Source organism: Rhipicephalus microplus, chromosome 5 (genome assembly GCF_043290135.1).
Source record: "Rhipicephalus microplus isolate Deutch F79 chromosome 5, USDA_Rmic, whole genome shotgun sequence".
Classification (NCBI taxonomy): Eukaryota; Metazoa; Arthropoda; class Arachnida; order Ixodida; family Ixodidae; genus Rhipicephalus; species Rhipicephalus microplus.
In genome coordinates, this window is record NC_134704.1 from 184,617,325 (window position 1) to 184,635,183 (window position 17,859).

At 48.2% G+C, this 17,859-nt stretch overlaps 1 protein-coding gene across 1 annotated transcript; it reads right to left on the reverse strand.

Annotated features, from left to right (window-relative positions):
• Positions 1 to 15,662: 15,662 nt before the first annotated feature.
• LOC119170245 (piggyBac transposable element-derived protein 4) lies at positions 15,663 to 17,644 on the reverse strand. Its single transcript, XM_037421359.2, has one exon. It carries the CDS (start codon positions 17,642 to 17,644, stop codon positions 15,905 to 15,907), a length of 1,740 nt encoding a protein of 579 aa, XP_037277256.2. The 3' UTR covers positions 15,663 to 15,904.
• Positions 17,645 to 17,859: the final 215 nt, after the last annotated feature.

Consider the following 17,859-nt stretch of genomic DNA (forward strand, 5'->3'; position numbering starts at 1 on the left):
GGAGAAAAGCTCAAGTCCGCCGAGAAAGCACTAGTCAAGGTAAACAGAAGAGCGGCCTACGGAGAGAACAGTAGGGAACCGGCAACCAGAACTGCGGAGAAGAAAGAGCAAGAAAGCTTGGAAAAAATCAGGTTCGGCCAGTTAATTTCTCGCAAGGCCCAGCTTCAGCGAAGTAGTGGTGGGGCTGGGAGGGGACAAAGCAGCCGGCGTCACAGGTGCAAGTAAACCCCAAGTGTAGGATGCTCCAGCTGAAAAATTACAGCATGTGATAATCGCCGGGGACTGGAATATAAATCAATGCACAGAGGCCATCAAAGAGAGGGTAAGAGGTGACAAGAAGGTTGCAGTAGGGGCGTCCCCAGCACGCAAGCTGGAAGCTGTCATGAGGCAAGCGAGCGCAAAACTCAAAACTACAGCTGATAGACGAAACCTCGTGATAATTTCAGGCGGTTTAAACGATGTGTCAAATGAACATACAGCAGGACTAGCAACTACACTGGCGAAAGGCGTCGATGGCATGCGCGCCACCTATCCTCAGGTACAAGTAGCGATATGCACGATACCGGAGGCACCGGTGCGTGATGGCAACCTGCAAAGAGCGGTTGTCAACGCAAACCAAGAGATATGGCGGATGAGTCGAGAGAAAGACTTTGAGGTGGTGGAAATAAACAGAGAGGTGCATAGGTGGGGTGGTTTTCAACGAGACGGAATTCACTTCGATAGGCGGCTAGGTCATGAGGTGGGTTGGTGACTTGCAGGACGCGCAGTAGCTTTTTTGTGGGCAAGCGGGCCCTTCGGGGTGCAGGATGGCTAGTAACGGGGAAAAACACCAAGGAGACTCTTTCACAGGTGGTATGGACAGATACGGTTCCAAAGTGGAACCAGTATCTAAGATAGGTAGAGTCCGGGGCAGAAATAGACGTAGCCACGAGCGCCGAGCCAATTCAGACGTAGCGTTTATTAACCTGCAGGGTGCTAGGAAAAGCCTGAAGTGGGAAGAGATAGAAGAACAGCTAAGGAAGGAGAGGCCCATGGTATACGGTTTTCTACAAACACATCTCAGGGACATGGAACAACCTCCTAACCATGCGGACTACGCATGGGAATATTGTAATAGAACAGAAGGCAGCAGAAACGGGGGTGGTATTGGAGCATTCATTCATACAAGTACAGACTGGCAAATGGTCAAGCAGGAGTGCAAGGAGCATTTATGGCTGAATGGGAAAGTGTCAGGGCAAATGACAATCCTTGGTTTCGTGTACTTGTAGACGAGAGCGAAGGCCAGAGAGGAAAACCAGGCAGTGGTAGAGTGTATATCAAAGGACATTCAGGACTTAGAAGGTGAGTGCGAGATAATCATACTAGATGTGAATGAACACATAGAAGATAAAGATGGGTATACCAACCCGACAGGCAAAATGATCATGAATATGTGTGAAAGGCTTGATTTGATCATTTGCAACAGTACCGAGAAGTGTGAAAGGCAAATAACATGGAAGGCAGGAAGGCTGCAGTCAACAATAGATTACGCACTGATGTCACATAGGATATACGATAAGCTTAGGGGAATGCACATAGATGAAGGTGGCTCCAGAAGTCTGGGTAGTGATCACAAACGTATCAAGCTAAATTTTGGAAGAGCAGTGAAAGTGGGAAGGAGACAAGATGAGCAACTACAGGAAAATTTTTATTCAGAAAGGCAAATTGAAATAGCCATTAAACACATTGAAAAAGTAATCACTTAGAATATTAAAACAGTGTGGACATACACGAATCTAATTAGACTGTTTGAGCTAGAGCTTGCTAAGGCACGTGACAAGTCACCCCGGAAAAGTAAACAGAAACCTAAAATTTGGTGGGATGAGGAAGTTAAGAGAGCCATAGCAAAACGTAAGGAAGCCTCTAGGAAACACAGACATGCTAAGCAACGGGGTGAACCGACAGATGATGTTGAAAGAAAATGGGAAATCTTTCTAAGCTTTAGAAGGGATGCATCTCTTCTGATAAATGAAAAGATGAGAAGAAAGGGAGCCCAGTGGCTGGCAGAAGTACATAAAAAAGATAGAAAGGCAGCTGCGAAATTTGCGAACCATCTAAACTCCCTAAGAAGGAGACGAGCCTAGAACAGAAGTTTATACTTGTAGCTCAAGGTGCTAGGCTATAAGGGGACGAAGCTATTGATTATATAAGAACAAGGGTGACAGAAAAATTTCAACAAAGAAATGCTTTATGTACCATAATAGACAAGGATAAATCAAGCGGCGCAATGGCTCCATTTTTATGACAAAAGTGGGAAAGGGCTGAGAAAAAGGTTCCTAGTAGTACATGAACAGGCCCAGATAGCATTACAATTATACTGATAAAGACATTAGGCTCGAAGTCTAAGCAGGGGTTGAGAGAGGCAGTGAGCAAAATAATAAATGATTGAGAAGTTCCTGATGCATGGAAATTTGTCAGAATGAGCATGATCTATAAAAGAAACGGGGACAAAGCTGACATAAACAACTACCGTCCTATAATACTGACATTAGTGGTGTGCAGGGTTGCGATGCCGATTATAAAAAAAACTGCAGGCATGGATAGGGGCTGAGAGGGTGCTGGGGGAACTGCAGAATGGGTTTAGGAAAAACAGGAGGTTGGAAGACAATCTGTTCTCACTGACGCAGTGCATCGAAATAGCAGAAAAGGAACACAGGCCTCTGTGGCTAGCATTTTGGGATGTCAAGGGAGCGTACGATAGCGTGGTTCAAGAGAAATTGTGGGGAATACTGGACACACTAGGCGTTGAAGATGTAGTCACTAATCTTTTAAAGGATATCTATACAGGTAACAAGGTAATTATAAAGTGGGAAAAACAGGTATTCAAGCCTGCAGAGGTAAAACGGGAGCTTAGACAGGGGTGTACCTTGTCACCCTTATTTTTCATGATGTACCTACAAAGATTAGAGGCCCATTTTTAGGGAAGTGGACTGGGCTTCAACCTCTCTTTCGTCAAACAAGGAAAACTCATTGAACGGGCACTACCTGCATTGATGTACGCAGATGACATAGTGCTACTGTCCGACAACAAGGAAGATTTGCAGAGATTGGTGGACATCTGCGAAAATGAGTGAGATAGGTTAGATTTCAGATTGAGTAAGGATAAATCAGCAGTCATGATATTTAATGACAATGAAGGTAGTGATCTTAGAATACAGGAGGTCACGCAAGAGATAACAGATAAATACAAATATCTGGGCGTATGGATAAGCAATGGGGCCGAGTACCTAAGGGAACGCGAATTATACGTGTCGACTTAAAATAACAGGAGTGCAGTGGTAATGAAATACAGGGTACTGTGGAATTACTATAGGTATGATGTTGTGAGAAGAATATGGAAAGGGGTCATGGTTCCTGGTCTGACGTGACGTTCGGCAATGCGGTCTTGTGCATGAGATCAGAAGTTCAAGCAAGATTGGAAATTAATCAATGTGGAATAGGTAAGCTTGCCTTAGGCGCTCACGGGAATAGACCAAATCAGGGAGAACGAGATGATATGGGATGGACATTATTTGAGGGCAGGGAAGCTAGCAGCAAGATAATATTTGAGAAGCGATTGAGAGAAATGGGGGAGGAGCGTTGGGCTAAGAAGGTATTCAGCTACTTGTACATGAAGAATGTCGATACAAAATGGTGGAACCGAACCAGAAAATTGACTGGTAAATACTTGGAAAACAGCAGGGGTCCAAACCAAAAAGAGAAATCGATTAAGAAGAAGGTGAGGGAAGCTGAGTCCCTTATGTGGAGAATTAGCATGTTTAAGAAGTCCGCACAAGATATCTATTGAGCTTTTAAGCAGGAACTTGCCAAGGAAAGAGTCTATGATATTGCTCGGGGCAGTTCTCTACTGTGTGAGGCCAGGACGGGGGTATTGCGAACCAAGACATATCGGGCCAAATAAGAAGGGGTAGACACGGTATGCAGTGCGTGTGGAGAGGAAGATGAAACTGGCCAACACTTGATAATGTTCTGTAAAGGGTTTCACCCTATAGTTCAGGATGATGGTGCAGAGTTTTTCAAAGCACTGGTGTTTAGGGATAGTGAGGGCAAAATAGACTTTAGGCAGGTAGAATTATCTAGAAGGAGGTTTTCTGATTGGAGGCTAAAGTCAAGGCACGAGTGAAAATTAAACCCTTCACTGCAAAGTACGAATCCTCAACCTCAATAATTATGGGAAAAAATAAATCTAGTTTTTCGTTCATTAAAAATTACGGCTTGGTGGCGCTAGCCATCGCCCGATCTAAAGAGTACAGCCATATCCATCCATCCATCCGTCCATCAATCCATCCGTCCATGCTGATGATGATGATAGTGGTGCTCAACGCGAATACAACGCCACCTATCGCCCGGCAATCATAACCCGAATTCGGCTTTGGGGCGAGACACGTGCGCCACACGACGCAAACAACTTCACAGGGGGTGTCAGCACCAACCCATCCCCCCAACCTTAACAAACTATCCCGAAAACAAAAAGATGAGCTACACAAGTTGTAACAAACATGACATCACATGTCCATAATTTCCTTGCACCACGACACCGCCGCCGGTCGACACTGCTGCACTGTCCGGCTCGACTTACCTCAACACCGGCCCCGCTACAGCAACGTTGGCGTCGGCGCGACGAAGCGTCGCTAGCGCCGACACGTCTTCCAGTTGCGACCAGCACTCACAAAGGCGCTGGACTGCAGGCAATTGCGCAATCTCAGGCGTCTCCATCACCCGACCTCACGACGGTATTCCTGGCCAGCGGCGCTGACGTTGTGCACAAGACAGCCAGCCATGGATCACGTCACTCCCGGTGCGTATATTACAAACACTCGAAACAAGAGAGCAGGGCTTAGGAAAGGGAGCTTCAGGCTTTTCGCTCACGTGGTACGATGGTCAGTATGGTAAGCTATTACATCTGCGGCGGCCGAGACGGCCATCAAAAATGAAACAAAAATCACTTTTTCTAACTCCTGCATCGCAAGATAAAAAAGTGAGAGAAGCAGAGCGCAACAACTCAACGCATTGGTACATCTAGTTTGGCGAGTGCGACAGGTGGCTGCGCAGAGCCTTAGGCCTCATGAGTCGCTCGACAACAACCGGCATCCCCCCAGCACCCAGCTTAGGTGCAGAAGAGGCAGCCGCAAGGAGACATTCACTCTGTGAGGTGGTCCTATCACTCGCCGCACACAGCAGCTTACCGAGCGTTCGTCGTCCACTGCCCCGGGAGGTGTCATGACGCCCCGGCGTCGAGGCGCAATACAAGTAAGCAACGACGCCCGGCTCTCTGAGCCCAAAGAGATAGAAGAAGCTATTTACAGAAAATCGGACCACCCACGAGGCTTCAGTACTCACTCGCTTCGAGCCTGGCTTACAAATCACGTGCTCTAGGCATTGCTCACCCCAGAATACAGGCCGCATGGCTTTCGTAACAACTTTAAAACAGTTTTGAAAACTAACACTAACAAAAAGGAACAACACTTGCGAGCAAAAAAATAAAAACTCAACCTGCCGACAAATTCAAAGACGTCACAAATCCAATCTTCTCGCTTCTCAACAGAGCAGACCGCCAACACTAGCAAAGAAGTCCCCCTAGACCGTCTCTACCCCGGCTCTAACAAAAGCTTGTACTGAACCACCGAAACTCTCGTCCGATACTTCAAGAGCCCCACGTTGGTCGCCAGTGTGGGGTCTCGAATGGGCGAGCAAGCGCCACGCCACGCTCTTGGAGTGAAAGGACACCATTGACACAATCGGTACAAACCAAACGATACACACTTTCCAAAACAAATTCAATAACATGACAGACAGACTCACACATCCCAGGCGGTCGCCAACGCTTGACTACCACGTGGGCCCCCCCGGCGCGCAGGCCCGCGGTGCCACGCGCCGAGGGCCCACGCTAGAGACAACAGTTCACGGCAGCCGCCACGCGCAGAAGAGACTCGCTCATCTCTCGTCCGCCACCAAGGCTCGCTTCCGCCAGGTGTCACTGGCGGCGCTACCTCATGATGATGATGACGATAGTGGAGCTCAACGCAAATACAACGCCACCTATCGCCTGGCGGTCATCACACAAAATGCGACTTTGGGGCGAGACATGTGCGCCACACGGCACAAATAAATTTACAGGGGGTGTCAGCACCCCCCCCCCAACTTACAGGGGGTACGGCTAGTAGATTTTTAACAGGGGCAAACAGCAAGAGGCTAGTGTGAACGATGGAGGACTCATCGAAATTTGTGAGGAACTCGGCTTTACTTTGGGCCGTGCGAAACGAAAGCAAGCGATCCTTAAGGTCATGAAGGATGAAGGGTGTCGGCTGAGGAAGTCGATGAGGCCTGGGCGGATGTCAAAGCACGTCGCGAGGAGGCTGAAAGGCGAGAAGTAGAAGTTCGTGAACGTGAAGAAGCTGAAAGGCGCAAATGCCCCGAGCTTGAGGAGGCCGAGAGACAGGACCGCCTCGAGTTGAAACAAATAGAATTGGCAATCCTACAGTGTTCGAAGGCGCCTAGCGTAGCTTCTGCGACAATTCAGGTCAGCGGTTATAGAATTCGGGACTACACCGCTCGTAGTAGTCGAGGACATGGCGAAGTATCTCGTCAAGTTTGAACACGTCTGCGAGCGAAATGTTTTGAAGCGGTCTCTTTAGACGCAGAACCTGTTAGCTCTTCTTCTCGGTGAAGTGTCCGACGTGATAACGTGCTTGTCGAGGGATTTGTTTAAGAGCTATGACGAGGTTAGTTAAGAAAGTGCTCTTGAGAAGTTATAAGTTGTCACCTCAGGCTTTCAGGGCAAAGGTTCCGGTATACTAAAAAGGGGAATGACTCACACGTTGACTTCGCGTTTCGTCTGAAAGCCGATTTATTATAATGGCTCAAGTGCGAAGGTGTTATTGACAATTACGATAAAGTTGTAGAAAGCATTGCATTGGAGCAATTCTACCGCTTCATCGAGGAGGGTGTCAAGCTTTGGCTGCAGGACAAACTTGGTGAAGTACAGCTAAGCAAGGCAGCAGAGTTAGCTGAGGAGTACTATATTCGCCGAAAGTTGCATAGCCGGGCAGTGCGTGTTAAAAAGAATGAAAGAAAAGAGGGCTTTTCAAAGACAACTGATGAGCGGAAAGCAACTCCGCACCGTAATTTCAGGAAGAACCCGTCTCTTGAGAAGGACACTGTAGGGGAAGGGCAAACTGAAGCGGAGAAATCGAGTGAAGTTCCTAAACAACGCACTGATACCACACGGGCGTTTGAATCACGGAAGCCGCTAATCTGCTACAACTGCAAAAAGGAAGGGCACATCGCGATAAACTGTAAGCAAAAGTTTGCTTCCGCAACAATCCGAGAATCGGAAAAGAACATGCGGTTGTTAGAGCCATATCTGCAAGAAATTAGTGTGAAAGGAAAAACGTGTCAAGAACTTTTAGACTCAGCGGCAATCATGCCTCAGCGGCAATCATGGATCAGGCAAGTCGCGGAAGAGCAGAGTCCTTGCTTACCAATCACTACGGTTGTAACTGAAGGCCCGTTTGGTAAGCTTCACACCGAAGCAACTGTGTGCGCCGCACTTCTTGATCCTTTTCTTTATATTTTCTCTAATAACTCAAAGCAGCTTCTCAAAGAACATGGTAAATTGTTCTTCTCCAACTTAGCGTACATGGCCCTCACCCGATCGCAAGCGCGGAAGCTTTCGCAGGAACTTGATCGTGTTCAGTGTAATCAAACACTACCCGCGAAAACGGCTGATCTGCATGACCTTGGCGGTGAGTCGACAGAACCTCAGACTGGAAATTCTTCGTGTGAGTCATTTGAGCAGTCACTCGAGCGGCCCGTCACCGAAGCGACTGGCCCGGTCTCTGTCTGCGGAGGAGAAGACATGGTGCCATTGAGTCAGAGCAAGAGGGGTGCAATGCTCTCGCCTATAGTGGAAAGTTGGAGTGAGCTACCGAGGGTTGATCGAGAAACGCTCAGTCTTAGCAGCGGGAGGACTTCCCAATTGAACCGCTAATGGAAAGCATAAACTTGGGAAAAACAAAAAGAATGCTTTCTTTTTTGAGAAGGCAGATCTTCTGTATTGGAGCTACATACACAAATGTGCAAGGTAGCAAGTATGAGCCGCTCTTGGTGCCACAAAAGTATCATCGCCAGCTATGGAAACTGGCACATAAAAAGCGTGGGCAGGACATCTCGGCATAAAAAAGACCAAGGATAGAGTTGCCTTTGAGTTTTATCGGCTGAAATGCTGGAAGAATATCGAAGACTGTGCGCTCTTGCGACGCTTGTCAGAGAGCAGAGAAATCCATGGACAAGTGGAAGGCACCCATGAAGCTTGTGCCAAATATTACAGAACCTTTTTGGCGCCTAGTAATTGATATTGTTAGGCCATTGCCAGAGTCAAGGCAAGGTTTTCGGTACATCCTGACGGCCCTCTGTGTAGCCACAAAATTTCCGGAAGCGACATAACTTAAGGAGCTCAATTCCCCTCGTGTCGTGGATGCACAGGTATTTATATTTGAACGCGTCGAATTTCCTTCTGAAATACAATGTGACAATGGTAGTGTCTTCACCAGCTGCCTTCCCTCTACCTTTTTGAATAAATGTGGAATAAAAGTAGTGCACAGTTCAACTGCGCACTACTTTTATCACCGGCAATCTAATCCGGTAGAGCATATGCATTCCGTTCTGAATTGGATACTGAGAGCTCTCTGCTATGAGCACAAATGCGACTGGGAAGTGTGTATTCCTCCAGGTATGTTTGCTTTGAGATCAGCTCCTTATGAGAGCACCGGTTTCAGCCCTGCAGAGCTTGTGTATGGCAAGAGTTTGAGAACACCATTGCGAATGCTATGTGAGTCCTGGGAGGGATTCGATGAGGACCTTAATGTAGTTGCGTATGTTCTAGACCTCCTTCAAAGGCTTGGAAAAACGAAAGATCTTGTGCAAAGCCACATGAAGGCCGCAAAATGTTTAAAAATGAGTAATACGACAAATCGACAAAGAAGCGCACCTTTGAAGTAGGTAGTCAGGTAATGCTGCTGTGGCCGTCTAAAAAGAACAAGCTTGAGCGGCATTGGGAAGGGCCGGCCAAAGTAATATCGGAGCTTTCTGATGCCAAATACGAAGTGAAATTAGGAAGGCGGCCAAACAAAATTTACCACAGTAACTTTATGAAACCATACGTTCAATGTCAAGCGGTTGTAAATCTACTTTTGAATGCTTCAGAGGAAGAGGAAGCAAAAATTTTGACCTCTAGTGATGTAATCGGAAGGGGATCAGAAGTAAACTTGGAGCAGTTCAACCTAGAGCCTAGGTTAGGTGAAGCCCAGAAGAAGGACCAGAGAAGGATTGTTTCGGAGTTAAAAGACGTGTTTTTGGACCGTCCCGGAAGCACGACGGGGATTGAACACGATATCGAGCTAACTTGGGAGGAGCCAATCCGTAGCAAGCTGTATCGATGTTCCCTGGTGCAAAAGAAAATTATGAAAGACGAGATCGATAAAATGCTGGAGTTGGGAGTCATAGTACCGGGCAAGAGTGACCATACATTCCCTCTAATATTGGCTCGATTGCCAGGAAAGATCCGAGGCCATGCATCGATTGTCGGCGTGTATACGCCATAACTCGATACCAAACTTACCCGATACCAAACCTAGAGGAGAGGGTAGAAAGTGTGTCACAGTTCAGCTATCTTTCCATGTTAGACCTCGTGCGAGGGTATTGGCAAGTCCCCTATACGGAGCGTGCAAGCCGCTATGCCGCATTTGTTTCTCCATTTGGAACGTATAGTCCACTTAAGCTGAGCTTTGGATTGAAAAATGCGTCCTTTTGTTTTTCAGGCTTATTGGACCACGTTCCTATTGTCCTCTGAGTTCGCTCTACCGGATCTTGACGATGCCGCCATTTTATCAAGCAACTGGGAAGAACACGTCGAGCATTCACGCGTCGTGCTGAACAGGTTGAAAGAAGCTGGTCTTACTGTGAAACCTTCTAAATCTCACCAGGTGTGCGGTGAGGTGTCGTATACCTGGGACACGTTGTGGGGTGTGGCTGGCGTAGACCTTCAGAAAAAATAAGGTAGCTGCCATCGTGAACTATCCACGACCAACTACAAAATCTGAGATAAGTGCAGTCTTGGGCCTAGCTGGATACTATCAGCATTATGTGCAAAACTACTTTAGCATTGTCAGCCCTCTAACTGACGCCTTTCGAAAGTACGAGCCTGAAAAAGTAATATAAGAGCCACAAAGGAGAATGCGTGTTGCCAGCTGAATTAGGCCCTAAGCAAAAAGCCCGTTTTCATGGCACCATACTTCTCTAAGGGATTTGTGATTCAATGCGACGCGAGTGATCGCGACATAGAAGCTATATTGTGCCAGGAAGACAGTGCTGGTAACAAAAGGCCAGTTTTGTATTTAAGTAGAAAACTGAGCAGCAGGGAAGAGGCATACAGTACTTCTGAAAATGAATGTGCTTGCCTTGTGTGGGCCGTTCATAAGCTAGCCTGTTATGTCTCCGGTGCGAGGTTTGTGGTCGAAATGGCCACTGCATTCTAACCTGGTTAAATAACATGTCGCCTAAAACTGGCTGGTTACTGAGGTGGAGCATGAAACTCCAACCGCACAACTTTGACGTTCGCAACAAAAAAAGAAAATCTAAACGCTAATGCAGACGCTTTGAGCCGTAAGTTTTAGTTGGTACCTTCTCCACCTTTCGATCTCTCGCTGGTGATTCGGGGCAAAATGTTGTCCTCGATATAGCCTTAGCTCAGCGCTCTCATCCAGAGTGGTCTCAAGGGGACAACTTCATATTGGGTTCAGTTTCAATACGTTGTTGTACGTGTAAAAATTGAGTTCTCATTTTAAGACTCTTGTGTCCCACATGTGCCTTTTGATGTAGAGGGAACGAAATTCGGATAGACACGTAGCTAAATATATGTTGTACAATACTTTGTCAGGTGTTCTGTCGGGTAACCGAGGACACTTGCTTGTGTCGTGCGTTGTCTCTTGTCGGACGGTTCTTGACAAGTTGCAGAACCATCGACAAGTACTGACACTAAAAATTGTAAAAAGAGACGAGTGAAGCTGGCTGAAAAGTTGTGGTGACAAGCCAGTGGAGCTGGGATCCATCCTCAAGAATGGGATGTGTTCGTGGAACTGAGCCTAGAGGTGCATTCTCCCAAAGGCCCTGGAGGCAAACCTGGAGGGACCTGGCGAACGAGCGTGCCCGACATACGAGCCACGTGGAAGCAGCTCGTCTTTACAGCGCATTGTCTGGCAGTGGGGTGCTGTTACGTGTGGGAGTCCACACTGAACGTCAATGCCTCTGCAAAGACAATCTGTGTCAAGGCCAGCAATCAAGCCCGCCTGACGCGATCAACTCAATGACGTCACCGAGCGGCGGTGCCGGTCTGTCACGCAACGCAAAGTGAGTTCCCTCAGCCCATGATACCAATGAAGCAATCGGCGCCTTCCATTCTCGCGATTCTTACACAATGCGTGGCAACATACCTCGTCCTTTGGTGCAACCACGCGCAGTGGCGGGTCCCCATTTGTGAATTCTGGCATCACGGCCAGCGGCGCTTCGGGTCGCACGTTGGTGACTCAAAAGATCCACTCAGGGCCTATAAAAAAAGCCCAGCGGCGCGTCACCGGCAGTTGACCTATTGCGTCAGAGAGAAGCCGACGTATCCGTGTGAGAGAAGACATCTTGGCTCTTCGAGTCCCTAAGCTGTCGGCCCCTGTCCCGAATATGTAACGCCTCTTTTTCTATGCTGTACATAAACCTTGCCTTAGCTCACCGTCGTCTCGTCCACTCGTCTATCAGCTCTGCACAGAAGCAGTCGCGAGCTAAGTAACACACGCTACCAAACAGCTGGTGACCTTGGTGGTGGAGTTTGGAGCAGTGGCGCTTTCGGGACCGTGTTGGCGTCGCACCTTGGTAACACGCCCCACGCCAACACAGACCAGCTTATTTTCTTGCACGCCGCCACCAAGGCTTCCCGCCAAGCGTCGAAGCCGGCGCACATGTTTTGTGATCATGATGATGATGATGATTATGGTGGCGATCACAACGCTACCTACCGTCCAGTAATTGTAACCCAAGAAGCGGCTTCTGCGTGAGATATGTGCGCCTTGCGGCGGAAACAATTTTACACTTCACCTCAACCTTAATTCAAATTATAACCCGAAAAGAAAAACACGAAATAAATCAGCTATACAAGATCTAACAAAAAATGACAACACATGCCCCTTCAATGTCCGTGCACAACGACGTCACCGTCGGTAACCACTGCGGCACTGTCCGGCTCGACAACTTCAACTCAGTACCAGTCTCGCAACAGCAACGTTGCCATCAGCGCGATGAACCTTCACTCTAGCCGACACGTGTTCCGGTTGTGGCCAACACTCGCAAGGGCGCCGGACAGTAGGCAGCTGCGCATCTCAGGCATGTCCATCACCCGACCCCATGACCGCAATCTTTGCCAGCGGCGCTGGCGGTGTGCTGAAGACAGCCAGCAGCAGCTTACATCACTCCTAGTGCATACATTCAAAACGCTCGAAAGAACAACGTAGTAGGGCAAAGGGAAGCGAGCTCCGGGCTCCTCATCCACATAGTATGATGGTCAGTACTTCTAGCTAATACATCGGTGGCAGCCGAGATGCCCAATTCCAAAATAAAATAAAGTAACCTTTCCGAACTTGTGCATCTCAAGGTAAAAAAAGTGAGGGAAGCAGAGTGCATCCCCTTAACGCCACGATCCACCTAGTCAGGCCACGTGCGACAGGCGGCTGCGCAGAGCCTTAGGCCTAATGAGTCGCTCGGCAATAACCCGCATCCACCCAGCCTAGGCACAGAAGAGGTGCCGCAAGGAGACGTTCACTTTGTAAGGTGTCCCTAACGCTCACCGCACACAGTAGCTTATCGAGCTATCGGTGTCCACCGTCCCGGATGGTGTCACGATGCCCGACGTCGAGTCGCACTACGAGACCGCAACGACGCCCGGCTCCCTGAGCCCAAAAGAGATAGAAGGAGCTATTTACAGAAAATTAGACCACCTATGAGGCTTCTGTACTCACTCGCTTCGGGCCTCGCCTGCAATCTACGTGTTATAAGCCTTGCTCACCCCAGTATGCAGACCACATGGCTCTCGTACCAACTCAACGACGTTAGGAACCAATGACAAAATAGTAAAAAAAAACACTTGCGTGCGCACAAAAGGAAAACAAAAATTCAACGTGCCGACAAGTTCAAACAAGTCGAAACAACCAATCTTGTCGCTCTAAACAAAGGACACCGGCGACGTTAGCACTGGGAAGTCCTCCTAGGCCTACTCTTTCATGGCTCAAACAAAAGCTTGTACAGAATCACGAAAACGGTCGTCCGATGCTTCAAGAGCCCCTTCTTGGGCGCCAGTGTGAGGTATCGAAGTGGAGAGCACCACCGCGCTCTTGGAGTAAACGAACACAGCAGACGCGGTAAGAACAAACCAAAGAACGCAACTTTTATTTCACTACTTTTTAGAACGACGGTATTTTCAGCGACGATAATAAAACATCAATATTATAACACGATATTATAACGACGATATTATAACATCAATCGTGATTAACACGCTAATACATCCTTACACAATTATAAACAACACTCAACAGCATGGCAAACAAGGTGTCGCTAACGCCTGACTCACCCCGTGGGCCCTCCACCCATGGCCTGTAGTGCCATGCACGACAGACCCACTGCTGGAGGCAACCGTCCGCGCTACCATCCCACGCCAACACAGACTAGCTTATTTTCTCACGCGCTGCCACCAAGGCTTCCCGTTAGGCGTCGCCACCGGCACTAACGATTTGTAAACATAATGATGATGATGGTGGCGATATTTGCTCACGAGCACAATGCCCCCCACCATTAGGTAGTTGTACCCGAAATGTGGCTTCTGCACGAGACAAGTGCCCCACGCGGCGCAAACCACTTTACAGGGGGTTGTCAACCACACTCACAGCTTCTAGAAAAACTAACGTGTGGTGCACCCCTGACCACCGCCCACTGTGCTACCACTGTTGTGAAGCCGGGCACACGTACTGCCATTGGCAGTACCGCCAGATGGGACTACGTGGTTTCGCAACCAACGCGCCGCGTGACGTCGCCGACTATCTCGCTGGAACGCAGAGGACTCCCCGAGAATCTTTTCATTCACCCTCACCCAGCCACTACATGTCACCGCACCATCGTCAGCCCACTGGCGCAAGCTAGGGTCGCTGGCCTAGCCAATATCAGGAAAACTAAGAGCAACAACCGATGGAGGTGCAGTTGCTGTACGAGGAACTGCCAGAGAACCTCCGCTGCCACCGAAGACGCCACGACGAAACTTCAAGAACCCGCCTTAACCTCAAAGTAGTTTCGACGTGAAAACTTCGTGGCTAGAAGAGGACCTCATGACGCTACGTCAAAACAGTGGTAGAAACCAACGTAGCCGTGATCCAATACCACGACCTAACTGCAATGTATGACGACGAACCAGTGACCTCGACGTACTTTTCGACGGCCACAACGTCACTGCTCTCGCCGACAATAGAGCCGATTATTCCGTCGTCCGTGGGCCTTTCGTTACGAAGCTGAAGTAAACGAAGATTGCATGGCAAGGGGCTGAAATTCGAAAAGCTGGAGGTCATTTTTTAACGCCAACTTGTTTCTACACAACAAGAATTCTTCAGCATTGGTTGAGAGATGTGATACTCGAGATGGACTTCGTAAGTCAATACAGTGCTGATATTGACCTGAGCTTTGAGTCAAAAACATTAACTTTAGCAAAAATGCTGCTGACCGCTATGATCCCAAGCAAACACTCATTGAATGTGCTGGAAGACCAAGTCAACATTCCGTCTTGCTCAAGCGTCATCATTTCCGTCGGCCTCGAAAACTCCAGACTTCGAAGGCGTCATTGAGAGCAACAAACATCTGTTCTTTAGCAGTCAGATTCGCGTTGCAAAAGGCATCGCCGAGCTGAGTCATGGAAAAGCGAACACAATGGCGACAAACTTCAGCCAGAAATACATGCACCTCAACATTGGTACGACAATCACCTACGTGGAAGAATTTGTTGGCGTCAGCGATTCTGCCACCCTCTCTGACGCTTCTGAACCTGCCTCGACGAGTCGGCGTTCCCCACCCGATTTCGGCATCAGCAAGCTTTTCGAAGCATAAGCAAGAATAGCTCAAGGCCCTGCTCCTGAAATACAAAGACTGATTTTCGTCATCAAAAAATTCACCAGACCCCAACCGTGAAACATCGCCTCATCACGGAAGAAAGCACCAAACGAGTACAGCAGAGCCCCTACAGTTTTGATTTGACGTGAGAACTCGAAGGCGTTAAGAGACAAGTCAACAAAATGCTACGTGAAGACACACATAATCCAGCCGTTAAAGAGTTCCTGGGCCTCTCCCATGGTGTTGGTAAAGGAGAAGGCCGGAACCCTACGTTTGTGCATCGACAATCGTCGCCTAAACAAAGTGACGAAGAAGGGCGTAAAGCCTCTCCCACGGATAGATGACACCATTGATTGAATCCACAACGCTAAGTACTTTCCGTGGATGGACCTTAACCCCTTAAGGGCTCATTAAACAAATATATTATGCACCAATATGGCCAAATTTTTTAATGATGTGATATGCTTCAGAAACGTGTTCAAAACACAAAAATATTTGCGAAAATTGTTTATAGTCGATAATCATGTTTAATTGGTCATTCTTTACCCCATATAATACCCTATATTTGGGGCATTTCTGGTGTATTCACAGATTAATTTCTGCAACTCCAGAAAGCACGGGTCGGGTTTGAATTGCCTTGCAGAAAACAAACAATTTCTTGATAGTTCACTTGAAGCTAGTTGAGGCTACCATCCGTGTGGTAGCGTTCAAAGCACGGCACTGCGCAGAGAGCCTTCTCGCACCACCTGCACCAGGTCCTGGTTTCCTTGCGGATGTTCTTGCCATTTACATCTCGCTTCATGTAGCAGACTACGCAGCGGCGTGTCGGTTCTTGCTTCTTCTCTGTTGGTGGTATGTGCGATGGAAAGTGGCGCTCACCAAACCGTTTTGCGTTCAGGGGGCGCCCTGGCCGTCCTTTCTTCTTGGTGCCGGTGTTGGGAGAGTACTTCGTGATGATCTCATCAATAAGCCTTAGCCTATACTCCAGATGAGATGCTCGGCCTCCTCCTCTCTGGTACAGAACGAATGAATTGTAGGTCGCCTCATCCAAGAGGTGTTGGAAGATCTTCTTGTAGGAGATCTTTTTTCGTTTCCGTGGCACTGAGTAGCTCGCCAGCATCTGATCTGCTCTGTCAACTCCTCCCATTGTATGGTTATAATCAAGTATAACTTCTGGCTTCAGGGTTTCTTTGCCCATTTTGTCAAAGAATCGCGCCATTTCAGCACTATGTACTGTAGATAGAACCGTCACCAGTTTTTTGTCCATCCACTGAACAGCCAAGCACTTGCCCCTTTGAAAGGCAACCATCTCGCCTTTCTTGAGCTTTGCCTTGGCGAAACCAGGCGGAAGGTCTTGGCGAGTGGCTCGCGTCGTGCCATAGATGTCAGTTGATCTCTTCAAAAGAAAGTCGACCAGTTCTGGTGAGGTGTAGAAGTTGTCAGTTGTGACGCAGTAGCCTTTGTCTAGCAGGGGCTCCAGAAGCTTCAAAACAACTTTCGTCGCCATTCCGAAGGTTGCTGCTTCTTCTGACGAGATCTCAATGTTCGTTTCTTTCCCTGTATAAATTACAGAGTTCCATATATACCCACTTGAGGATTCGCACAGCAAAAATGACTTTATGCCAAACCTCGCTCTCTTCAGGGGCATATACTGCTTCCAGCTGAGCCGGCCTTTGAAGAGCAGCAAGCTCTCGTCGACACTGACGTCCCGCTCCGGCACATACAATGTCCGGTATTTTTCAAGAAGTGCCTGATAAACCGGCCAGATTTCCCTCAGATGAGGTTGAGGGTGTCCTTCACAATTTTCGATTGTCGTGTTGTCGACAAAGTGCAACATTCTCATTATTAGTTCGAAGCGGTTTCTGGACATTATCTCGCCAAAGACCGGAGTCTCAACCAGCCGATTCCTAGACCAGTACATCCTTTCATTTGGTTTTTGCACAATGCCTTGCAGCAACAGGAGGCTCAGAGAAACGCGAAGTTCTTCTCGCGTAAGTGCATACCATTTTCGGAAGCGAGAATGTTGTCCCAGCTTGCTAGAATTCAGAAGCTGAGAAGCGTACCGGTTTGTCTCCACGACGATAACATCAAGGAGCTCATCATCAAAGTAAGCTTCAAAGAGCTCAAGTGGATGAGGGGGAGAGCTTACTGTGATCTTCAGTCCCGTGAAACCCCTGAAATCAAACCGTGGAGGTCTGGCTGGGATGTTGTCGAGGTCTATGCGAAACCATTCACGGGAGCTAGCCATTGTATCATCGCTACTGTCTTCTCCTTCAGAGTCACTGTCCGTAAAAACGTCATCACTGTCTTCTTCACTTGAAGAATAAAACACTACGGTGGCATCCTTATCACTCTCGCTTTCATCGTCTGAAGAAGGAAGATTCTCCGCATCAGAACGCCGCACGGATGAGGCCATGTTTGTAAAACGCGCGGGAAACAAGCGCACACATTCCGCCATCTAGTGTGCAAACTATAATTTAATACCACCGCCAATGACGGAACTTGCGGTGCTCAAACATAGGTGGCAGCACAGGTTCCGTAAATCCCCGTTTGACGACTCGGGTTCGTCAAAAGCCTGTAGGAGCATTGCGGAAAACTCATGACGACCACAACTCGTCATAAGCAAAATAG

What these genes read in the sequence shown, in the direction of transcription:
- LOC119170245 (XM_037421359.2), bottom strand. Translation starts at nt 17,644, where the DNA reads ATGGCCTCATCCGTGCGGCGTTCTGATGCGGAGAATCTTCCTTCTTCA.